The 26,869-nt window shown below is 36.9% G+C and overlaps 1 protein-coding gene across 2 annotated transcripts in view; it reads left to right on the top strand.

The window, feature by feature from the left end:
• The window catches only part of LOC124414741 (dystrophin, isoforms A/C/F/G/H), a 303,596-nt gene that overhangs the window by 129,992 nt on the left and 146,735 nt on the right, over window positions 1-26,869 (top strand). For both annotated transcript variants that reach the window (XM_046895783.1, XM_046895785.1), the window contains exons 37-39: window positions 16,299-16,510; window positions 16,990-17,144; window positions 17,239-17,428. In XM_046895783.1, the coding sequence (XP_046751739.1) occupies window positions 16,299-16,510; window positions 16,990-17,144; window positions 17,239-17,428 (557 nt within the window). The remainder of the gene's footprint in view (window positions 1-16,298; window positions 16,511-16,989; window positions 17,145-17,238; window positions 17,429-26,869) is intronic.

The raw sequence follows: 26,869 nt of genomic DNA, 5'->3' as shown, positions 1-26,869 counted from the left end.
GCAGAAAATCAAAATCAAGAAAGACTTAGAGATTGAATAAAATCTGAAGCGGGCTCCAGATTGCGAGAAAAAAAATCTAGAATAATGCAGTCCGCCCAAAATCGTCGAGGATCCTTGCAGAGCGGCTCTCCGGCTCCCGTAACGACGACGGGCAGCTCGAAAGTCGCGGTTCCATCACCTCCTCAGGAGGTTTTGGCCCGGGGTATACCGCTGCCTGGAATGGTGCCGGCGATTTCTTCCGTCGCCGATAATTCCATCATGAAAGGAGGAAACCTCCTCAGCCATGGTTTTGTCAACCCTCTCGGTCCCGCCGGCATCGTTCATCCTTCACCTCACTCCGCCATTCAGTCCGTTGTTTCTCATCATCCTCAGGGCCAAGGTACCAACCTAACCTAACCTAAACGCAAAGGGATTCTGCGGTTACCGGTTTCCCCCTGGTTTTTTTTTTTTTTTTTAAATTTTTTTTTTTTCTGCTATGAAATCTGAAAGTAGATGTAAATTTCTTTGCCGAATCACTAGAGGAAGAATCGTAATAGGCCTTGAATTCATTGTTTTTCAATATTTTGATACGTAGATTTGAGTGTATTTGCAGAGCAAAATTTGAAGTACGATTTTTTTTTTTTTTGCAATTAATATTCTTTCGTCAAAAATTTCAACGGACAGTTTATGTGTGTGTATATATACATATATATACATATATATATATATATATATATATATATATATATATATATATATATATATATATACGAAACTGCGATTTCATCCGCGTCGTTTGTAATCGAGTCGATTCGTAAATTATTCGAAAAAAATTCACTGCACAAAAGTGTCGAAGAATCAATGTGATGAAACTGACGAGAATTTGTTTTTTTCTAATTTAATTTCTTCCCACTTCTGAAATTGAATCCCTGATTCTACAGAAATTGGCAACAAAAAAAAAAACAAAAAAAAAAAAAAAAACGACGCGGTGAAAAAAAAGGTTTCGATTGAAAATTCTAGATTGTAAAAAATCATTGCGAAAGGTAAAAACGACAGTGAAAAAATGAGAGAGAAAAAAAAAAAAAAGAAATAAAGAAAGTAAACCCGAGTCGACGATTTGCAGAAGCGAGAGCAACTAAAAATATTCCTCAAAGCATCTATATATAAAAGATATAATAAAAAATTTATCACGCATTTCGTCCTTTTCGGTAGAATTAAAATCTTATAAAAAAAAAAAAGTAAACTTGTACCATATATCTCGATGGATTCGGAATTGAAGGTCTGGACAAGATCCTCCCCCCGTCCTCAGGATATTCGCCTCACGGTTCACCGCTTCGAGGACCTTCGTCCTCCGTTCACGGCTCGCCTCAGGAAACGGCGCACGTGATGCCATCCCGATCGAGGATCGACCAGGAACAACAAATCGCTGGCGTCCTTTCGAGGCGAGGTTCCGACGCCAATTCCCCGATTCCTGGGAGTATGGCGGTCGGGACGCCGGAGCACCGAGGAAGAAGACGCTCCGATTATAGTCCTCATCAGGGTACGTCGAGCCGAAAAAATATCCTGGGAATCCTTCTTTTTTTTTTTTTTTCCACTCGACGTCATATTTTTTTCTTTCTTTCTTTCTCTCTCTCTTTCTTTTTTTTTTCTTTTTTTTTTTTTTTGTCGTTTATTTCTAGTGGGCAAAAAAAGATGTTAATCGAAATGCGAGCTGATGCTGAAATAGAGACTTTTTTTTTTTATATATTCAAATTCTTACGAAAAAAAAAAAAAAAAAAAAAAAAATCAACGAACGGATAAAGAATAATAAATTCGATAGAATTTGTCGGATTTTTTATAATTTTTTTTTTGAAATCGATTCGAAATCAAGCATCGATGCTGTCTGTATAGGTAAATAAACTTTCGTTTACTAAATCGCTCGTACGATGAAAATGTTATTTTTCACCTTCATTTTCTTCTACCTGGATTTTTTCTTTTTTTTTTTTCTTTTAGTTTAACTCATTCATTTTTATTCCGTCGCTCACTTTCGACCGCTCGCGTTTTTTTCCTCGCGAAACACGACGAGACTCTCCGAGTTCATTGATCGTTTTACTTAATCGTCGGGGTGGCTGAGGGTTACTGCTCCTGCTCATGTTTCTACTGTCTATATTACCTACCTTTATGTATATATATATATATATATATATGTATATGTATATGTATATGTATATGCAAAGGTACCCTATACATCTGACACCTTCACGTACGTTGATGCCTATACGTACCTGTACGTGGAATTCACGTCCAAAGGGAAGTAATAAAACGCCAACAAACTTTCGACATACGCACGAATGTAAAACTCGCTCGCGTGGTTCATTGAGACGAAAGAAAAATTAGAGGGTGTAGAGAGGAAGAAGAAGAAAGAGAAAATAAAAGAGTAAAAAAAAAAAAAAAAAAAAAAAAAAATGTTGAAACAGAAACCTGAGAGTGAAAAACTGAGAACCCAACGAATTCCGTGTACACATGTGCAAGCGTAATAATTATACATATATCTATATATGTATGTGTAATAGGGTGATGCAAAAAAAGCGACTTTTTTTTTTTTTTTTTTTTTTTTCTGAGTCTCGTGTAACAAAATGTTAGTTTTTGATGTTTCAAGAGCCCACTCCAAAGGACAGTTCAAAAAAAAAAAAATTTTAAGAGGTCACTCCAAATTTTTTAAATCGTCAGAAATCGTCAAAAATAGATTTTTTTTTTATTTTTTTCTCGTTACGGTATAATTTTATAGACAAAAAAAAAATGATTTTCCGAAAGTTTCAGTTCAAAATTTGAAATTTGAAAGGTCGCTCATAATTTTTGTTCAATTTTTTAATGCGACATTTTAATATTCATATTAAAATTTCATAAATTTTTTTTCTTCAATTTAGTAAGAAAGAATCGATAACAATACACGACGACATGAATTAAAAATCAAACAAAATACTGAAAATATAATTTTTTTAATTTAATTTTTTGACGATTTTAAAAATTTTTTAAAATTTGGAACGAGCTCTTAAAATTTTTTTTTTTGAACTGTTCTTTGGAGTGGGCTCTTAAAAGATCAAAAACTAACGTTTTGTTACACGAGACTCAACCCTAATGTGTAATATGGCCGTTGCGTGATCGCATTGCGAAACTTCGTGCTTCTATATATATTCTTGTACGCGTATTGCTCAGAAACATCTTGGAAGTATAATTTTAGTCGCGAGATTGATATTCTAGGGGGGGAAATAATTCCGAGTTTTTTTTTTTCCAAATTTCTTTTTACACTTGTTTTTACTACTTTCTTTCGACATCATTTTCACTTACCGAGAAATCTTTGATTCACTGCGTGATTTTTTCTTCAAACTGGATTCACAGACCTTGTGATGTTGCATCTGCAATTATGTTGTCCTTGATCCTGCCAACTATCATTATTCATAATTGAAAGAGGATGGATTCAAAGAACAAAAAAAAAAACAAAAAAAAATCAAACCGAGCCTACAAACCTCGTAGATTTTTATGTTTCTCCCAATTCATTCGTTGTATCCACACGTATATCTACATAGATTCAACGGTGACAAGAAATAATGAATTATGTCCTACCGACGTCGAGCAATTATTTTCAGCCCAACCGTAGTTAATCTGCAAACATCTATATAAAATTGTTAAATATTTAGTATTAACAGTCCGTATCTCCTAGTTTTTTTCGTGATTTCCACAAACGTATTGGCGGATTACTATTTCTTTACGGAGCGAATAAAATATCAGATCTTACTGTAAACTGCAGGAAAACAGAGACAAAAATAGGGTCAGGTTTTTATGTTTTCCCGTAAAATTCACCGTAGAATCAGTGAAAACCACTGAGTGCAGAGTAAAATCTGTTGCATTTATGGTACAAAAATATAGTCAACGTGGGTTTTTTTTTTTTTTTTCACTAAAAATTTTCACGTGTCCCTTTTTTTTCACAGTTTTTGGTAAAATTTGCTCTTTTTTTTTTATCTCGTCGCGGGTTATAATCGAATGGATTTGGGCGAGGGTGAGAGATGAATCTCCAACGCTCGTTGTATGAACAACTTTGTATCATCCCGTTGAACAAGCTATTTCGAATTTTGAATTCAGAGTAGAAGAATATTAACGAAAATTTATCGCTGGAACGGAGGCGTAATTATGCTGTGTGTGTTTATAATAATGTTGAGTTATGCCTCCGGGAAAACGCGACGCTTACAATTCCCTGAATTATAGATCGTATTAAAAGCAAGATAAACTTTTTCCCCGTAGAACATGCTCTCGAGATGTCGCACAACAATCACGTTTTATTATTCAATGCTTAGCAACATTTTACGCAACCTTTTTTTCATCCGCGCACTGACAGTACGAATCTCGATTAAACGAGGACAAAGAAAAAAGAAAAAAAACTAGAAAGATATAACAAAAAAATAAGCGCGAGGTAAAAAAAATAGTATAAATCGTAAATAATTAAAACCTATATTAGGAAACGGATCCACGTTGTTATATCATACATACAGAAGCTGTTGGCTCAAGGCTCGCTGTGTAAAGTTGCAGCTGCTGCACGATATTCAACACTCAACGAGATAATTAAAGAATCTGGCCGTGACTGTTCTGTTCAGGATATTAATTTAACTCACCGTAGTTGGTAGAAAATTCAAATGAAACGCGTATGACGATGTAAATATTTATTAACGGATGAAAAAAATTTGGGGACAAGTTATTATTATATTGTAAATTATAACAGTCAGTGTCTTATTTTCTGCTAACTGCAACATTGACTATCGTTCGTTTAATTTGCTGTATTTTTTCTTATCTCTATTTTTTTTTTTTTTTTTTAATACATTTAATGAAACCTAAAATTCAATTTATTCTCACACCAATAACAAAATTATTGCAATATTGAAAAATGGAAATATATTACGAGTAATTATAATTGAAAAATGAAGCTAAGAAATACAGATGTTTCTGGTCACATTTACAAAACTTATTTCCATTTTGTATCTGGAATCGTAATTTTTGGCTATCCTGCAAAATGAAAACAGTCAAGTACCGAATTAAAGGTGAGAAGGAAAAAGAGAGAGAGAGAGAGAGAGAGAGAGAGAGAGAGGGAGGGAAAAAAGGAGAAAACCTTGCAAAAGTTTGCCAAGTGCATTGTATTATACGTATACATTTACATGAAGGTTGTAAATTGTAGGATTCATGCTTTGTAACTACTACCTTCAAATCTTTCGGGTATTTAAAACCGAATCACCTTCTCCGGTGTTTAACCTGCTTTTTTTTTCTCCTCGTTTAGAAACTGTCGCTATAATTTAACTGAATTAAGTACCTTCACCTTCGCTTCGGGCTCGAGAGACGAGGAAAATCGCCGCTTAGATTCTGTCTATAAAATTTTTGACGATAAGGTAGCCCCAAATGAACCTGCAGTCTTACAATTAGACGCATGTACTTCAGCTGATCGTGAGTTGATTGAGGAGACACATCCGAGTGAAATATTTCGAAAATCGACTTACAAAAATATTCGGGTCTAATTTTTTTTTTTTAAATAAACGATCATGTTTCTCCCAGTTTAAGTATTTATTTTCAAAAAAAAAGGTATATCAAGGTACGTTTGTTTTCCAGAATTTTTTTTTCCCCGGCTTGTGTACATAGCTGATTTTCAACATGTGTTTGCGAAAAGATAAAAATAACGAAAAATGAAAATAGGGGGGGAAGAAAGAAGAAAAATAAATAATATCAAAAAGGAGGGAATTTAAGGAAACGCCGAAACAAATCGAATATCTGAAATTGCGACTCGGTGAAATTCTGAGTAACCAATGGCGATCGGAGAAAGAAGTGGAGAAAATGGAAAAATCCTTATATCAATCTTCTCGCTTCCTTACATGTATAGCGCCGTGATCTTCGCGATTCGCCTAGGAATAGGAGTGAAATAAGAAGAAGAAAAAAAGACAAAAAAAAAACAAAAAAAAAAAAAAAACAGAAATTCACCGAACGAACGTGAGGCGAAAACAAATGTCATATTTCCAACGTTTCTTCAAGGAGATGATATCGATGCTGCCTGTGCATGTGTATATATATATGTATATACAAACACACACATATATGCATGCATCTGTATGCACGGTATATACCCGTATACCTATATATATTAGGTTCGTTCCAAAAAATCATCCCACTTTTCTCTATTCTTTTTACCTTTCTTTTTTTTTTTTTTTTTTTCTTTCTTTCTTAAGCTTTTTCTTTTATCTCGTACGTTGGGTTCGTACGTTCCGACGATTTTTTATACCCTTACCTTCAACAGATATCCCTCCCCTTTTTCCTACAACCAATAGGTATACAATAATGTATAATGCACTCAGTATCCCTCGCTGACAATAATCTATGTATATCGCTTTATGTTCGTCGAAGCTTAAGCGTCTACCTATACGGAGATAGATAAAGATAAAGAGAATGAGAGAGAGAGAGAGAGCGCGAAGGGGGGGGGGGGGGGCATGTATTACTTCGTAAGCGACGTCACACCCTCGTCATGTTATATTCCACCTTTTTTTACTTCCCTTTCTCGTTGTTGTTGTTGTTGTTGTTGTTGTTGTTGTTCTTCTTCTTCTTATTGTCGTTGTTCCCCCCCCCCCCCCCCCCTCCTCCTCTCTTTTCGCCCTTTTCTCGTCTTTTTCTCACATAAACGAAAAGACACGCGTCTTACGATTCCTACTCGATGCCCGAACAACTTTCGTTTACACTTCTTGACTAGCAATCAGATTTCGGGCACACCCGGTGGTTTTTTTGATTACCGGAAGTTTTATCTATTCTTTTTTTCATTGATTTGAAATTCTGAATTTGTATAATTGATTTTGATTATATTATATTGTTGGCGATAGTTTTACGGAGCTTAGAAAACTATACAATTCTACTTTTGTTCGTAGTATTTTTATCATTATTATCATTTTTATTATTACTGTCTTTCGAGGCGTGGGATTCATTCGATATCCCAATCTAGTTCGAGCAATTTCGATACTTTTATATAGATATGTAGTACGTATACGTATGGGGCATTCTAGATGAAATCGAGGAGTCATTTCCTTCAGCTCGTCAGATACGAATTTTAAAAATTTTGTTTTTTCTGTTATCCCCGTTTTTTTTTTCTACACAAAAACGATCGTCGCGGCAGCTGAAGGAGTGGCGAAAAAATTCTTTAAAAAATGAGGCTTTTTCGTTTATGTGGAATCAATGCGAGAAAAAAAGTTATGCAAGGATCCGATGAGACGAGGCAAATGACTCCTCGATTTTGCTTGGAATGCCCCATATACATGTACATATTTTATATACTACACGATCGTCTCTTTTCGGTATGCGTGTAACGTTTTGTCCTCGCGTTGCGTACAGCGTGTACGATATTGGATATCGATATTGGAGTCGGCGTTCGATTTACGTACCTTTTATCTCCGCTCTCTATGAATATATCGCTGTATATTGATAGTAAATGTATCGCGCGTTGTATATGCGCGAGGTATGGAAGGTAGAAGGAAGTAGAAAAGAGGAAAAAGTGACGTGATTGAAAAATCCGTAAGAACCGAGAGGGAAAAAAAAATTATCGATCTACCGTATAACTTTCTTTTCATTTTCCCTTATATATATATATTTTTAGTTTCATTCAGTGTAGCTTTTGAGTCTCGTGTGACAAAATGTTGGTTTTTGATTTTTTAAGAGCCCATTCCATAGGACAGTTAAAAAAAAAAAAAAAAATTTTAAGAGGTCGCTCCACATTTTTTAAAACGTCAGAAATCGTCAAAAATCGATTTTTTTTCCAATTTTTTTTTCTCGCCACGGTATAATTTTATAGACAAAAAAAAAAAATAAGTTTCCGAAAGTTTCAGTTCAAAATTTTTATTTTGAAAGGCCGCTCAGAATTTTTTTTCAATCTTTTTGGTGCATTTCATTAGATCTTTTCGAGCGACCTTTTAATATTCATATTAAAAGATACATTTTTTTTCTTTAATTTAGTAAGAAAGAATCGATAACAATACACCACGGCATGAATTAAAAATCAAACAAAATACTGAACATATAATTTTTTTAATTTAAATTTTTGACGATATTTGACATTTTTTAAACTTTGAAGCGACCTCTTAAAATTTTTAAAATTAAAAAAATTATATATTCAGTATTTTGTATATATATATAGACATATGTGTATAAAAGTTAAGGAAATTTCGATGAATAATTTAAGCTTGTTTTAAAGAAAATATAAGTACCGAAGTTGGAAAGAAAGATAGAGAGGAAAAGAGGAAGGTAATTATACGTTATGTAAGACAGTCGGTGAATACAAATCACGAGATTGTCAAAAGCTCTGTTGGTTTTTATTCCTTCTCTTTTTTTCTTATTTTCTTTTTCGTTCACTTTGAAAAGTTTTCAACGAGCCCTGCAGCAACTCAGGGGCGAGTTCTCTGTTCGTCTTACGGTTTTCGCATTGATGAAACGAAAGACTTTTAACGACCAAAAGTTTTGCCAAAGATGAACAGCATACGGTGATATCGTTATTATTGTTATTATTATTATTAACATTTTACGACATATACATGCATTATGCAAACGACGAGCTATGCAAATACGAAATTAAGCTTTAAACTTGCATATTTCGTACGACGTGTGCGAAGCTGTCTTGTGTCAGGCGACTGTCTTCCTCCTTCTTCTTCTACTCGGAAGGATTATGGCTCGACAAACTTTCTTAATTGGACGTTTGGATATTATATACGAGTGTGAAAATTTGTGATGATATTCTGTGTACGAGGGTAATATTTTTTGAGCTTACTTGCTCTGCGTGAGAATATATATATATGTACGTGAGCTGCGCAGGCTGGGTTTTAATATAAATTTGAAACCATGTTGTACTCATTAGTTTTTATAATTGACAAATGTTTTATTACTATTTACATAAGTGCAATGGGTTCTTAATTTTTCCATGTTTAACGAATGTCTGAATTCAATAAGAAATTTCATGGAAAATTTATAAAGTATATAATTCGTCACGTGTTTGATATTAACAATTCACGTCGACCTGATACTTGTTCGGTTCTAACTGACTCTAGATTTTTTTCAAATTAGTAGCATGCAGGTTCTGTTTAAGGACACGAACAGGCAAAAGGAAGTGCAATTTTGGGGGATGAGAGACTCTTGTCGTCTTTCCATGAAACGTCTTCAATTCCCGATTCTGCTAATAATACAAGCGATTTTTTGTAGGAAATATTTTTATTTTTACCGCTTAACCCCATGATGATAATGTAATTCATTTTTTAATTTTTTCATTCAATGTCAGAATGAACAAAAACAAATTTTCTCCAACAGCGGAGCAAAAATGAGCGTTTTCTTAATTTCAACTACGATCTTATCTTTATACAAACGTTTCATTGAAAATACTTGATAAGTCGCATTGAAAATGACTCTGGCTAACGTTTTTTCACGAAATTTCAATTTTTTTCAACGAATTGCCATCGAAATGACGTTTCCTCTCTCAGTCCAATCCCTTGTATCCAATGTCCTTTCTCTCACATCCTTCACCAAGACCCATCAGAATGCCCTTCCGCATGATTTTTCTTTGGCTTCGCCTCGGTGATCTCAACTCTATACTCGGCGTGCAATCGCCCGTTTTCGCTCTCGGTGAAAAATTTGCCATTATTAAGGTTTGACTTTTTCATTTCCGACAATCGGGGTAGCTAGTGGATACTTCGGTCGATTTAATTCCTTCCAGCTGAATTGTGCTGAGGGATCGGAAGCTCGCATACGAAGTTTCTTGGCTCGTGGCAGGGGTAATTTCCCAGTTCATTAGTGGCATTTTTTATTAAAACACATACATGGCTACCGCTTGGCTCTCCCTTTCCCCATAGCACTTTAACGGGTAATCCTGTACGATCGAAGAAGGAATTTTACTATGCTTTTTATCTGCATGGACTAAAGATCTCAATTGTATAAAGACTTACCGGATCCAATGCTGTACCAGTCTCTGCCGTACATCTGAGAAATTCCCACGTATAATTGTTTTCCTAACTGTCTCATGTCGGTCACATAGCCTAATTTTTTCTCCGAGTCTATCGTCGCTAAGTGACCGCCCTCCGCTCTGCAAAGAATTTCAGCTTCTGGAAATGTGACGGTTTCGTTGTGAATCTTGTAGGCAAAGCCGATGTCGGGATGAGATACGTAGCCCGCCGGAAGTGATACTTGCTGAACGGGAGAGGATTGTGGCGATGACTCGATTTGTGGTTGTGTCTGATTGCCAGTCGTTATATCTGTGAATTCGAAGATAAGTGGATAAATAACACCGATTGACACGAATTTCGAGTCTCGGTTCCGGATGTCAAGTTTTGATTTCTTTCACGCAACGAATAAGAGAAAAAATCGTTTTATTGGATAAAGTTTGCTTTTTTAGTAACCAGAACAATATTTTGAATTCTACGAAAAATTACCTACTTTCTCATACATTTATTGTTGAAGTTTTGCATTTAAATCACTTTTATTAAAAAATTTAAATAAAAAACCGAAGTTTGTTTAATATTACAAGAAATGTTTGAGAAGATATGTAACTTTTCTTGAAATCCGAAATATCCTTCTGGTTTCTACGAAAACAAACTTTATCTATTAAAAATATTATTTCTTCTTTCTCTCGTTAGTTACGTGTAAGAAACCAAAATTTGACGACACGAACTCGGACGCAAATTCATGTCGACCGACGTTATTCGAATAAATTATCGAGAGTCTCTCACCAATTTGCGATACGTTTGATTGTGAGCCTGGATTCTGAGCGATCAACTGACACAGCAAGTGCAGCGAGAGCGAAGCAGTGATCGAAGCCATCATCACACTTCCCGGCGATCGTTCACTTCGTATTGACGACGAACAGAGACCTGCTCGTGCTTTTATAAGGCCGAGTTCGATAGCTTCGTTGACCTTTTGACTCTCGAGATATGGTTACATTTATATGTCTACTGTATCAAATACGCATTTATCTTTTTGCATATAAGCAAAACAACATATTATACTTTTTCCTCGTGCAAATACGCCAATACCGCGTCAATGTATTTAAAAAATCAGCTACAGATTTGCAGATTCGGTTGTAGGGTTTGGATTTTGGTTCTTCACGTCGTTTCAATGCCCAGCTGCGCAATATTTACTTATGTTTGTACATTCGTTAGTCAAAAGTATGGCTGCAGCTTGACACATGTTTTCTAAAACAAGCGGTCAAATTGCCAGAAATTGATAGATGAGATGTAGAAAGTATCACGAGTAAGTTTTGGGCAAGAGGTATAAATCGAAACCCAATTCGAAAAATCATTGGGTGACCAGGCCCAATCGTAAGTTTTCGTAATAGTTCCACGAATGCTTTAATATTTCAACGCCGAGTTCAAGTTCCGAGTTGATAACTTCTCTCAACTTTCGTAAATCGCGTCCAAGATGCGCACTTTTCAGACTCTTATCACCTTACGTACCGATAACGTCGCCTTTGACTCGCTCTACGTAACAGCGATTATATTTTTATCCACATTGTACTCGTTACCATGCAGCAAATTTTTCCCAGAATTATAATCGTATCAACGTCAAGACTGTAGCAAATTGTGTGCGAATTCAATTTTTACCGCACATGCGTTAAAAACTCGTGTTTTTTTACCTCTTAAGCAGGATAGAAGTGACAGATTATTTACCGGGTGATAGACAGGGAAAAAAACTGTCGTACAGTGCAATAAACTCGTGAGGTGCTGTCTTTACTAGAGAAATAACGATTTAGGACGAGTAATATGTTCAATTTTTGAATGATTCTTTTTTATTCATTGCGAATCCACATTTTTCTTCTCTCATACTTTGCCCCAAGCCCCCCTCCCCCGCGACCCCGTCGTGGAATCGTCGTGTATCTTGTAATTTTTGACCACAACCTTAATTCGTTATTTCAAACTTGCGTTTTCATTTATTTTTAACGCATTCGTTGTAGAAAATACCGTACGTACCACGAAAAGAAAGCCTTTTTTTCACAGAAAACGCACACTTTGTTCCCTGGATGCATAATATACTATTAAATTCGTTGCATGGATATGAGAAATTCCATTTACCCACAAAGAGTAAACATATTTCCATGTGTTTTTACGCTTAAAGAGGATGGATTCAAAAAACAAAAAAAAAAAAAAAAAAAAAAAAAAATCAAACCGAACTTACAAACTCCGTAGATTTTTTTGTTTCTCCCCTTTTATTCATTCTATCCACACGTATATCTACACAGATTTGACAGGGATGCGAATTCCAGGTTCACTTCCAACTGATTGAAAAACCCTGATGTCAATTAATCGAGGCCTGAATTTCGACCCTGACGTACATCCTCGTCCTTTCGAATTGTGTGAAGGGGCGGGGGGGGCGTTCGGAAATTCCCCGCGGTATCCAATAATGATGTATTTCATCGAGAATAGAGGACCCAACGTAATCTACATACATAGCATAGTATATCATATATCTGCCCATGTATGCAATACGTGTCAAAGCGGATTACACGGTAGTCGAGTCTTCGTTAGGCACTAGTTTGCTGCGCAGGGATTTGGAATTAACATGTGTAGGTATATATATGCTTAAATATCGATTTTTTCCTTTAATCATACAACTAAATACTATTTTCATCATGTTGTTTCACGAAAGTCTTGGAACTTTTTGTTCCCGTTCCTCTAGTGATAATGTATGAATTATATATTCAACTCCAATAATGTCATAACTATTGCGAAGAAAGCCCGGTATTTCTATATATCAGAAATTCTCCCAGTCAAGCCTTTTTTGCATCGGCAAGTTTAAACGGAGTATAAATCGTGGATAAGTATCATATTCAAACAGGATGAAATTGAACGAAATTATTAGATTTATCGTCTGCTGCAGCTCACAAGGTACCCAAGTAGATGCATAATCGATTTATATCTGGAGGCTATTCGACTTGTGCATACCCTTAAAGAAGCATCTATGTAACACGCTTTGGTTATGTACCTACACATCTAGCATGCATGTGTAATGTATATAAAACTTGTCCATGTATCATCGAGCCATTTCGCATGAGGGAAAAAGCTCGAGTTCGCTCCCCTTCTCTCTTCTTTCTCTTCCGTTCTGATCTCCTTTCCTCTTTCTCATCCCTAGGGAGGGACCCTTGGAATACCAATAATATCTCGAGATCCGAACTTCTATTATTCTTCACAAAAGAAAGTTAGAATGCCTTCCACTGAGTTACGACGGCGCCTCAGCACTACAGCCTGTTTTTACTTCTAATGGAGACTTTTTCCTTGGAATAAATTCGACGCCATTTGGCTACACGTGATTTCACTTCCTGCATGTTTTCTGTTCTTTTTTTTTTTTTTTTTTTTCTTCTTCATTTTCTTATTTCTGTATAGATATATCTGCCAGGTGATCTACGCTGAATACTTTCAATTCATTCAGAGCAAGATCGGGATCTTAATTTCATTTCTTGAACACCGGCGACTCGTTATTATTACGAGGAAAGCTCAGGAAACAACGAACGCGATCGAGAAGTTGGGAAATGCTGAAACGATCATTAGAGCTGGAAAACTTGATATTACATTCACTCGCTCGTTAGTTGATTCAATGATAACTATAATAACGCAACGATGGTACGAGGTATGACTACCTTCAATGGAAAGAAACCATCGTCATTACAGGAAAATGAATACATCGTTTCCGTTTCCTTTCATGTGTATCGTGTCGCGTTCTTTTTTCTGTCTACATTTTATCTATGATCTGAATATATGTATACATATTAGGGTGGCGCAAAAAAACCGACTATTTTTTTTTTTTTTTTGAGTCTCGTGTGATAGAATATTAGTTTGTGATGTTTTAAGAGCCCACTCCAAAGGACAGCTCAAAAAAAAATTTTCAAGAGGTCGCTCCAAATTTTTTAAAACGTCAGAAATCGTCAAAATCGATTTTTTTTTTCAATTTTTTTTCTCGTTACGGTATAATTTTATAGACAAAAAAAAAAACAAGATTCCGAAAGTTTCAGTTCAAAATTTGAATTTTGAAAGGTTGCTCATAATTTTTTTTCAATTTTCTGGTGCATTTCTTTAGATCTTTTCGAGCGTCCTTTTAATATTCATATTAAAATTTCATAAATTTTTTTTATTCAACTTAGTAAGAAAGAATCGATAACAATACACCACGACATGAATTAAAAATCAAACAAAATACTGAAAATACAATTTTTTTAATTTAATTTTTTGACGATTCTTGACATTTTTAAAAATTTGGAGCAACCTCTTAAAATTTTTTTATTTTTGAGCTGTCCTTTGGAGTTGGCTCTTAAAACATCAAAAACTAACATTTTGTCACACGAGACTCAAAAAAAAAAAAAAAAATAGTCGGTTTTTTTGTGCCACCCTAATACATATCGAACACTTTCTACTTTAATTCACGTCGTACCGTCGCAGCGTGGGAGAAATTTTTTTTACCGAGTTTGAAAAACGATTCCTTCCGTAGAATCTGCTCGTCAAGCAAATTTCCACGGTGCATTTTTCGTTGCACGTGATGAAGTTGAAATTTTATTATAATAGTATAACAAAGGGACATTCAGAGAGAGAGAGAGAGAGAGAGAGAGAGAATTGTGGGTAATTTTTCTCGTCGAGAACAATGCACAGCTCTCAGTCGCGATGGATCAGCACTGCAGCGATTCTTTTTGCTTCATTTCCATCGTTGATACCCTCCGCCTTTCTCGTAATTCGACTTTTTCTTCTCCTGTTCTTCATCTTCACCCTTCTTCAGTGAAGTACCGGGTCACCTTGCGTCGCCGGTTAAGGGTTGCACACGCAAACTCTATCAAGACTCGTCGAACTCTGCATGCAGCGCTAAAGTGGCCATTGAACTCTTCCACTCGTGTCGGGTGTTCCTTTCGTTATTACAAAATTTTCTTTTCATTCTCCTTCCTTTTTTCTTTTTCTAGCCTCCCTCGTTCTACCGTTAGCGAATAATTTTCCATCGATTTCTCGTTCGATGCGTGTGGAGGGCCATCGGCTTGCTTTGACAAAACCTTCACCCCCGAAGCCTGTCACCGACAGGTGATAGCTAATAATTAAACGCTGAATAGCGATCCCCTCCAGCTTGATCACACGTCATCCCACTCAGTTTCCCGTAAAACAAAAATCTGATTTTATAGGAGACGCGTTTGGCAGACCCTGCAGACTTTTCGCGTTCAGATTTAATAAAAATAAAACACAGCAACAATATCTCTTGTGTATGTGTAATTTTACAGATATTTTCTTTTCTTCTTACTTTCTTCAGCACCTCCACTTATCGACGACACCTGTTCACCGTATTTTTCTCATATCAGGATCATTTTGAAAGGTACAAGAGTTTGAATAACTGATGTTGATATTTTCCCGGTGTGCTTTTATAATCAAAAGCTCTCAGATATTGATGGCCCGTAATTAACTTTCGGCAAATTACAAGATTTTGTGTTCCAACTGAACAAAATATCGGACTTTGCGTATTTTTTTTTTTTTGGGGACCTACAAATTTGAAGAATTTCATAATATTCTTTTTTTTTTTTGTTTCACTAGATTCTTCTTCATCTATTTTTCCTTGTGAAAAATGTATAAACACGTTATGTAATCTTCTGTAATCGTTAAAACTAATTTAAACGCTTTAAAATTCGTGGCAGTTTTATATGATAATTAAAACAGATGTTTTTGATTTACTGTTAATCATTTAATGAATTAATTGCGTTTGCAAAGAATGTTTTTTTTTTTTTTTACCCGGTATTCAATTAAAACTGCGTAATTCTAACCTTCGAGTCAACTTTGTAATTGTGCATGCAGCGTGCGTCCTATTTCACACACACACACACACACACGTATACATTTATACTGAAATGAAATAACAACAATAATTAGTGAAGTTACCCTATCCTCAGAGTTGGTTGTATAAATTAAGACCAAACAGGTAAACTTTGCCTGTTTATATGTAGGCTCATTACACGCATACCCTATATATATATATATATATATATACTTTCACGTTAGCTATATCTACACTGTTAACGACAATTTTGAAAAAACTTGATGCTAAACATAACGTACTCAACTTAGAACTTGGTATTTAGAGGGTTAGAATTAAAGGGTTAGAGTTGAGCATATTTTTCAAAAGTCAATACATTTCTATTGTCTACAAATTTGTATTCTTACGATTACAAGCGTATAATAACCGCAAGCAATCGACTGAAAATGAGGAAATTTTTGACATTTTGACGGTGTTTAATACACTTGCTTTGACTTATATTATATTTTCTTTTCGGTTTTCAGTGACAAAACTAAGGGAACACTGGGACGAGACAAACTCTAAGGTAATGCAGCGGAAGACGCAGTTGGACGCAATGCTGGGTGACAGTCAACGTTACGAGGCTAAACGTACCGAAGTTGAAGCTTGGCTTGCCAGGATGGAGACTCGACTTGAGAGAATGCGAGCCGTCGGTCACACCGCGGATGTACTCGAAGCGCAACAGAGAGAGCAAAAGGTGAGCCATTTTCCATTGATTTCCCTTCAAAAATGATACCATCCTTTCCATTATCCCGAATTCCAATGGAAAGCGAGTGTCTCTTCTGAGCGGAAAGAGAAGAGGAGTAGTATGTATAGCAAAGCCGGTTTAATAAAAAGATTCCTACTACCGACACTTACCGACATCTTACCCAGACTCAACCCTTTCTTCGCAATACTGTCAAAACGGTCGACACCTGCTGTACGAAGGTCAAAATCGCGCTACTTTACCAACAATTTTTATCGATCGAGGGTCAAAATCACGCTGCTTTACCAACTGTTATTCTACCTTACCGACGTTCGAGGTATAGAAGAAGGGTTTGAGTCTGGGTAAGGTATCGATAAGTGTTGGTAGTAGGAATCTTGTCACAGAACTGGCTTTGCTATACTACCAAGAGGGGATTGAAGAACATTCTCTGATCTAACACCCGCGTTTTCTCCTCGACGTTTCATTCACAGTCTTACCACGTCGAGCTTCACCAGTACAAGCATCAGATCGAGCTGTTCAACCAGTTAACCCAGAAACTGATCGCCGTTTATCAGCAGGACGACACGACGCGGGTTAAAAAAATGACCGAGATGATCAACCAGAGATACAACAACTTGAACACGAGGTGAGTACCAGCGCCGAGGTTTCCTTCCGTTTTTTCAATATCGTTAGCCACGATAATCCCAAAATTTTATCCCCCTTTTCTCACCCATTCGCAGCATCATCAATCGAGGCAAATTACTTCACTCCGCCATGAACTCGCTGCACAACTTCGACCGTTCTCTGGACAAGTTCCTCGCCTGGCTTAGCGAGGCCGAATCATCGATGGAGGGACTGGAGGCAGAGGCTGACAGGCTGGGGGGCAGAAGGGACCAAGGGGCGCTGAGGAGGCCGCAGCATCAGCTCAAGGTACGTGGTGAAAAATAATAAAAAAAATAAAAATAAAATAAAATGAAATGGGAGGGAAGAATTTGTTGGAAAATCATTTTCTACGACGAGCATCGCGATCGTTTCATTCGATTGGGTATAACGAAGTTTACTTTCGGATGATCGAAGGAGAGCGCCATCCGCGCTGATAACCCGTCAGAGCTATTCCTCCCTCCTCCTCCCTCTTCCTTCTCCCTGCCGGCAATTTCGCCAATCAATTCAACCGAGAACCGAACTCGTTACCTGCACTCTCGATTCGAAGATTTACTCTCTCGTCGATAATGAGATTATATCTCCGTGGCTCGTTCCGAGATGATCGAACTTAAGGATCAATCAAACGTTGGGAAAATGGGAGAAAAAATGTTTAACAAATTTTTATTACTTTGATATATTTGTACCGATGATCGTGAATACGAATAAACAACTTTGTTGTATACTATGAAATAATAATGATTTTGAAGAAATTTAAACAAATTGAGAAAAGTTTTTACGATTAGAAGTCTAAAAATTCTCAAACTCTGGTGTTTTTCATACGATTGGATTCTGTTGTTGGACTTATTTTGTTCATCATAGGGATTTTCAGTTATCACCTGAACAAATTGTATAGTTATATTCAGAGTGGTTTAACAATTGAATTGTGTAAGTTCGTTATAACAGATGTTGGTTAAAATGTATGCACTTGGACGTTACAATCCTGCTGTTACGTAAGATTTTTTTGAAAATATTTTTCAGACAATTTTGTAGACATCTGTTAAACGAGGAAAATAATCCGGAAAATATCGAAATCCGAACAAAAACAACAGAGTTCAATTACTTTGAACGTTCTAATTACAAACCCTTTTCACAAATGGTTGATGCCTTCACTTGTACCATTCGAATTCGTTCGAAATCATTTAAACTACGTATTAAGGATGTCTTTTCATTCGAGTTGAACATCATTCGAGCAAATAATACTGCTCGAGGCTTTTTAAACGGTTTTTTCCACTTCTTAACTCTTCATTAGGACGCTGATATCCTGTGTGTATGCACCTTTATGCAGAATTCACGACTATTCTCGCCACTGCTCTTATTTTACCTTCCCCCCCTCTGACTCGCTCTCCGTTTCTAACCATATCGACCAACGTTTCCTTCTCCAGGTTCCCTTTCTTCCCTGGTTTCCCAGGTTCGGGATTTACCCGGTTCGGCGAAACTTGGGTAGATGGGTAGGTTGGTAGGCGCCTCCCGAACGTAGGTATATCGACCTTACAGTTCGTCCTTCTCCTTCTACTTTCTTCCCTTTTTGCATCCCTTGTATATTCTTCCTTGTACAGTCCCGAGTGTTTGAATCTTCTGGAAAAAACAGTGTTCGTCAAATTCTGCCGACTACTTGAGACTATAAAAAAAAAATCAAAATCAAAATAATCAGCGATGTTTTTGGGGCAGGATGGAAGTAATTTAATAAAACAAATTTATTCCAATTGTTTTTGTTCTACTAGTTATCTAGAAGAAAATATTACAGATCTCTACTCGTGATAGTTGGTACGTCGTTGAATATAAATAGTTGTTTAACTTTCACCAGGTATCGAATGGATTCCTCTTTATCTCCGATATATCCATGTCTGTGTTTGAACTTCTTTCATTTGTTCTGACTTTTCCCCCTGGAAAAAAAACAGAGGAGAGAAAAAGGAGATGAAAAATTCATCGCCCTTTGTTTGATCTCGTTCCTGGCGTAACCGATTTTCCACAACCGTTCCAGACGTTTCCGGTGTTTTCAGGATTTCGCGCATCCACTCGTATACCCGCAATACCTACCATACCTATATTTTTTCTTTGTTCCTACCTCAGCACGCCTCGCAACTGAATAACGCAACAGATATTCGAGCTTGAACTTCCCTTTTCACCTAGGAACGATATGTTACATCGTATTTTCAGGTAAAACTTGTCGTGTAATGCACCTTAAACCGGCGTCGCGATTTCCTCTTCACGTATCGAATCCTCTGCCTCCCTCTCTTTCTCGGCGTGGCATTAAAAAAACAACTTTAGGGACGCGTGAAGCGAACGGAAAACGGAATCGAAGTATAACTGTTTACGGGAAAATGATATCCACGTTACAAAAAGAAACTCAAAAAAGAATGAAAATACCCGTGAAACACGCACAGCACACGGATACTAGCATCACAAGAAAAAACAGTATAACAAGAAGAAGAATCAGAAGATCCGGAAGACTCGAGGGTAGGAGGAGGAGGAGGGTGCGATTCTCCTACGGAGAAGAGGGCGAGGGGTGATTTCGTGCGTCGGACACCAGCTGCATCTCAAAGCCGGGAGACAACTCGTTGAATAGCAAGTAGGCAGGCTGGTTGGTTGGTTGGTTGGTTGGTTGGTTGGTTGGTTGGTTGGTTGGTTGGTTGGTTGGTTGGTTTGGTAGGTTTCTGGAGGAAGCGAGGCGAGAGACACCGACGAAGTCGGCTACGTTATTCCCTAAAATTTCCAAAGCCCCGACGCTCTCAGTTATACATATATATCTACGTACATATACCAACACATACATATAATACATAGGTATGTATTATACCTATATATAGGTATATTATATAGACCTATGTACATCCACACGTTTTGCTGAGGGTCGTACTTTGAAGTTGGGATAAGGTTAAGGAACGCGGCGTCGAGGTAGTGAGCCACTTTCTGGCCCTCTTCCTCTTCCTCTTCCTCTTCCTCTTCCTCTTTCTCTTCCTTATCCCCAGCGTCGCGCTGCCACCGACCCTCGATCGATAGGGGATCAAATTAAACGCTTTCACTTGAGCCCTGCGAAAACGTGAAAACTGGGACACCTGCACGGTACATGATTCACGTGTGGTTCCCAAGAGTTCAAAGCAAGCAAGCAAGCAAGCAATCGTTTACCCCTCCCTTGGTTGCAACTTGCGCTTTTCACCCTGTCTTCTTAATGGTCTCTGTTTTCTGCCTTATCACGTTTCAAAGACACCTTTCTTAGATGATCCATTCCTTTTTTTCTCCGGTATTCACGCAGCCTAATGTGCGCGACAGTGATCTGTCTTTCTTACATCGTCAGAATTCTGTGAGGTATAATACATCCGAGACTGGTAGAAGACATATATATATATATATATATATATAGGGCTTTGGGGTAATCCCGTGAGAATTTATTCGAAGAATAAAAATGGAATAAAAACTTTAATAAAAACTTTGAATATATCCTTGGAGATAAGGGAAACACCACTGTCATTTTACAATTTTATACTTTTACCTTTTCTACATGGGGTATTATAATTCTTATCCATCATACCTACGGACAAAAGATTTTACCCCGAACGGTTGAACAAAGGAAAAGATCTGATCTCATTTTTTATTCATATTATCGTAAGTATAATTGGAAGTCAGGTAATGGATGGTAAATGAAGGCATGAATAAGTTTCAGAATTTTTTTACACCGTATGGATTAGGAAAATCTTGCAGGAGATGAAAATTTTTCACTGATATATATTGAAGTTGAACAGTGTATCGATTCTTCCCTTCAACGAACGGATAGTCAGATAAGAATTCCTTGGCAAATCTCTGAATATAAATTACCAAAAAAAAAAAAAAAAAATAGAAACAGTTGAAATAAATAAATAATGAAAGAAGTAGAATTAACAATTATTACGAATGCGAATCTTTTGTTATTCACTCGCCTGGTCACCCTTTCAAATTATCGAGTATTCAGTGATTCACCCCTGTCACCATCGTCACTATCGCTACTGTTATTATCATCCTCATCATCATCATCATCATCTTCATCATCATTACCACACACCCGAATTCTTGGCCGTGAGTAAAACTCGATACGAGGCTAGGTGCACCCGATCGAAGCTTTACGCGCATGCGTACTACGCCGGTGTAGATGGCAGCAGCGTTTTGTACTTCAGAGGTTAGGCGAAGGTATTGACAACCCCTATTAGCTTCCCTGCATTGCTCGGTCGGTAACAGCGAACCCAAGTCTTACCTGGCCGCGATTATTCCGCCTTGAAACTTTACAGGAGGAAGGAAGGTTTCCTCGCTCTGTCGGTAATCGCGTGCACATCACACGAGGGAGGGTAGAAGTTCTTCCTTTTTGCCGGTAACGCAGAGGGGTTGAAAACTGATGATCCTCTCTTTCTACCCTTATCTCGGTTATGCAGAAATCGACTCGATCCCTCGCGGGGGTATAAAATTTCCCGATTTGTTACCCGCTTTTGTTTTCGATTGGAGCTTGTCTTGAACGTTGTACAGAAAACTGCTCGACTTGCCGATGGATAGTAAAAATTGAACAAACTTCACAACAATTTTCAAAATTCTTATTTAAAATCTGTATACATTACATTGTATATTCATATATTCTTTTTACCGACACCATTTTGTTTGTTTTTTCTGTCCAATAATCTTATCTCAATAATTTGTTTCACACTTTGGATCTATAATGTTTGAAGGGTGCAAGTGCTTTAGGTTTTATAATGATTGTGCTTCAGATTAAACCTGCGTCGATGAATTTCTATCCACCCTAGTTTCTCTCTCTCTCTCTCACACATACACACAATCTCTAGAGTTTCGTCGCGCGGAATATCAATTAAGCAATACTTTTAATACGTGCCCCGATTCGAGAAGAGCACTTGCGTACCTCGTCAACAGGGATTCGACCCAGATTACTTCCAATCCACACACGAAGTGTGAAGAATCCGATGAGACGATGAGAAAAAATTCATCTTTTTTATAATTCAACTCCGATATAATTTCCCAAATTATTATCGTCAGAATTTTACTTAATTTAATATTTCTACTCCTCCCTTCTCCCCCCCCCCCCCCAAACTCCTTCCATTTTTACTTACAACTCCGAAGCATCGAAATGTTAATTGACCGTTACCGTGCTTATGCATAAGCTTCTCGTTAAATGCAAAACTGATTAGATCGTTACGACGAAAGTGCAAAAGAAGAGAAAATAAATGTTTGCAAAAAAAAAGCAAATAGTAACGACAATACCAATAGTACGAGCTCAACAATTTTCATATCACGTTGCGGCAGTAGAGTTGAAAACGTGGCAGTGTTCGGAGGGTTGAAGTTGGGGTTGGGGTTGGGGTTTGGGTTTGGGTTTGGGTACGGAATTCTGCACCTCATTCGAATTCATAGTCATGTGCGAGCATTAACGCGTTTCGCCACTGCACCGGGGACAAATATCTGGTTTCAACATGATTTTTGAATTAAATACACGCGATGAAACTCTAATAATAATAATAAGAATAACAACAATAACAATAATAATAATAATACACACATACGTGAGGTGAAATTAAGCACGTTTCAGGAATTGTAACAAAAAAAAAAAAAAAAGAGAATAATCATAAAATTCGTACGCATCGGCTGATTTTTTCAAATTTCTATAAAATTGCTACACTTGCGGCAATTTTTTTGATTTGATATTTAACAATATTATTATTCTTGTATTATGATCGCTGACGGATGTTTAAATAGAAAGAAATGAAGAAAAAAAAAAAAAAAAAAGATGCCAGGAGTAGTGAACAAAAGTTTTGCTTGAACTCTTCAGTATCCTAGCCGTGCATTTATCGGTTTCGTACACTGTGCCACTATATCTACATGTATGTATATAAGTATACATAGGTATACCTAATTGCAAAACTATGGCGATACGTCGAACTATAGCGAATACCGAGTGCAGAGAGAGTATAAATTTACACCGAGGTAGGTATCCGCAACGCCGGGCACGTTATAAATTGGTATTTAACGAAGATTAATTAAATTCCATCGATATTTTACACACCACACATACACACGCGTACACACATTTATGTGTACACGCATTATTATACATACGTGAAAAAAAAAGTTCTCGACATTCCACATATTTTTTTTAGTATTTATAATATTTTTACTAAGGGGCTAATATACAGTCGCGTGTTAATAGTTAATATCATACATTTGCAATAATTACACTCTGAATGAAAGAAAAAAAGAAAAAAAAAAAAAAAAAAATTTGTCGATACATCAAAAACAAAGTTCAGAAGATAAAGAGAGGAAAAAAAAAAATAAAAATATATAAATGCAGTGGCAAAAACAGAAATGAAAATGAGGACAAGTTTTGAGGATGTAGAAGGGTGAAAACAATGGGGCTAAAAGATAAGGGTGAAATTTTGACGTCAGGTTTAAACAGGCAAGACGATTACGTTCGGAACAGATGTCGCTGCTCCAGGAAGGTTGTTCTTCCATTGCGAATTTCACCAGCAGTACGAACAGCGATTTTAGCAACGCTCCAACGAATTCACAGTACGCGTTTATGTAACTGCGGTAGATCTCACCGACTCCGAGAGGGGAGGGATCGTGCGTTTCTCTGTAATCTCCGCGTTTTCATCCCCCTTCTCTTGCAGATCTCTTCTCCACCCTCAAACCTTGTGCATACACACACTCACCCACACGCTCGTCTAATCTTCGCCCGCATGTCCGCCACCGAAATTTGACGAAAAACGTTCAGGATATGAGGAGAGAAGGGATGAAGGGCGGCGGGGGAGGAGAGGGGGTGCCAAAGATTGTATTTGATTTGGATTATTAACGAGTGAGGGGGGAAATTTGTGGAAAAATCGTAAAATTGAAGGGTCGTAATGAAAGAGTTTTCAAAAGTTGGTAATATATTTTATAGAATTTTCAAATGTTCAAAATCAACTTTTTGAAAATTGAATTATTATGGAATATCGAATTATAGAATCTTTGAGAATTCTAATAAGATTTGCTTTTGGTTTACAAGACTGTTTGGGCTTCGAAATTTTTAAATCCTGTGAAATACATGATCGCGTTTTTGAAAATTCGAAATTGCGAGACTTCTGTTTTCTGATCTATACCTACGAAAATAGGAATGTAATTATTATACATCTACACATCAGTAACCCAATGATTTTTTACATCCTAGCGTTATCGTTTAAAATTGATTACGAAATTGAAACGAGCTCCAAAGATTAAATTCGAAAAAGGAAATTTTTCGGAATTGATTTTTCGTTTGAAATTTTATCCGAGAATATCACCGCGTCCGGATACTTTGATGACCTGTTTTTTCGCCATTCCTATATACATATATATATATTTCGTAGCGTAACAAGTCGAGAAACGTGAGCGAATTGATCGCTAGTAGTTTGCTTGCTGTCGGCTGTACGGGAAATGATTTCGTTTGCTGCTGCAGCAGCAGCATCAAAGTTTTCAAAGTTGATTCAAAGATTCGTAGAGCGGTAGAGAAAGAGCGACTCTGAACTCGTCTAGGTACTAGCGTGCAACTCGCAACTTGTCAGAAGTTCTCTTCTGTTCAAGACGCTGCCTTAAGACCTTGTAGGTGTAACCGATTTTCTGTCTCAGCTTTTGACATTCAACTCGTGTGTTAAACTTTGAAGAAAAAATTGTTTTTTTTTTGTCACCTGAAAACCGGTTTCGTCCGTTTTTTTTTTAATTATTACTTATCATTTATGAGAATTTAATTAATTGAAAATCAAGACGAAACGAACTTTATAATTTTTGCAATGACTTGGGTAAAAAAAAAAAAAAAAAAAAAAAAAAAAGTTTCGACGGTATTGTTCTCATAATTAATACGAAACAAATTATGACCGAGCATGTTAGCGATTACAATTAATGAATTTTTAATACCTAAGGAATAATTTTCCTCAACGTTGCTTCGATCGAGTTTAGTTATTTATTCATCAACCGCGTCGCAACCGGCAATAAGTAAAGGTATGCGAATATCCTAGCGGACGACGACGTGCCTGCTTGTTGCGTATTACGTATACATAATTCCTAGGATAAGGTTCTGGAGGCAGCCTTCGTGGCAAACTCCCGGTATCCCACAGGACTACTACCGAGGAGCTTGTTGTCAAGAGAGAGGGAGAGGTGGGGGTGGCAAAAGGGGGATGAAACCGAGGGGAGGAAGTTCCGGTCGAGAATTCGGGACAGGCCTTTGGCTATTCGACTAAAACGTGGACACAAACGTCTCGCTAAACTCAAACTCTCTGCCTCAACTTTATTCAAATTCGACCAAAGAATTTTCACATTAAGGGGAAGAAAACATCTTTGCAGCTTTCCGCCTCAGTCTCCTCTATCTATCTTTTTATCTCTGCAGCAGTGAAATTGAAACGCCCAAAAAAAAAAAAAAAAAAAAAACCGCTCTGACATTCACTTTGTATACGGCTTGTTTTTTTTTTTTTTCGTTTTTGTTTTTTCTCTTATCTTCAACACGTGGAGTAGAATGAAAAAGGGATGCGAATAAACTGCACAATGGGCGGTGCTCGTGTTCAGCTTTTTAGTCCTTGTTGTTAGGGATAATCAACTTGCACGGTTTTACAACTATATACTCGCCATGTTGGGTTTTTTCTTTGGTGCTTCCGTTTTCACCCACTGGTTTAATTAAATTCATCGTCACACGGGTTGGTAATTAATGATTTTCATTATCTCTTTCAGGAATCTGTTAACGTAAATATCTCTATTGATATTATAGCAACGGAAATGCAGAAAAAATTTTGAACTAAAAAACCGAATACAAAATAATTAACCTAAATATAAACTCAATATTTTACAGCCTTAACAAACGAACTGAAATCGTGATTTTGACGCTAGTTGAATAGATCGTATTTCACTATTTACGGATAACAACTTTTGAAATTCCTCTTACCAAATTTCAACGTTTTCAAAGTTGCACGTTTTTTTTTATCACATTTCATAACGACTCCGACTTTTCATGTAGATTCATTATTACGTAGACGTAATTAACCGTCGATTTTTCATTGAAAAAATGACGAGGAATAAGTTATAACTTTTATTCGCAAATTTGTATAAAAAAAAAGCTCATTAAATTTGGTGTAGGTAACATTTTTCTCCGCCGCCGGTGAAAAGCTTCGCACGAGGCAGTTGCTCCAAACCCCGTGCGTCGAGCAGACATTGACGTATCGCGAAATGTGTAACCCGAGGCAATCCCTAGGAATTTCCTCTATGTATTCACGCTCGTGTGTTTGTGCGTCCCATTCTCACATCAGTCATAACTGTCGTCGCCTCTATTCCCCACGTCCTCCACCCTCGCAATGCTCTTTCCTTTCTAATCCACCGGGGTTTCGCACAAATGTAGATACATCGGTTGGTTCAATGTAACCCGAGACGTTGGAGATTTTTGGAGAAGTCGAAAAATTCTAGCGTTTTATCATTCTTCGCAAAAAAATCGTACTTGGTTAAAAAAAAAAAAAAAAAAAAACAGAAACTAAGAAAAAAAGAAACTTCTACTTCGCTAGACGTCAATGTCAGCTAGTCAGTCTTGAGGAAGGATTTCAACGATCCTGAATATTCACGTAATCGCTCAGAGATATCAGGTTGTTGTTTGATTTTTTTGATTTTTTTTCTCGTTCTTTTTTTTAGTGAGAAACAAAAAAATACCGAAAA

Source organism: Diprion similis, chromosome 14, assembly GCF_021155765.1.
Source record: "Diprion similis isolate iyDipSimi1 chromosome 14, iyDipSimi1.1, whole genome shotgun sequence".
Classification (NCBI taxonomy): domain Eukaryota; kingdom Metazoa; phylum Arthropoda; class Insecta; order Hymenoptera; family Diprionidae; genus Diprion; species Diprion similis.
This window is presented reverse-complemented; position numbering and strand designations above follow the sequence as displayed.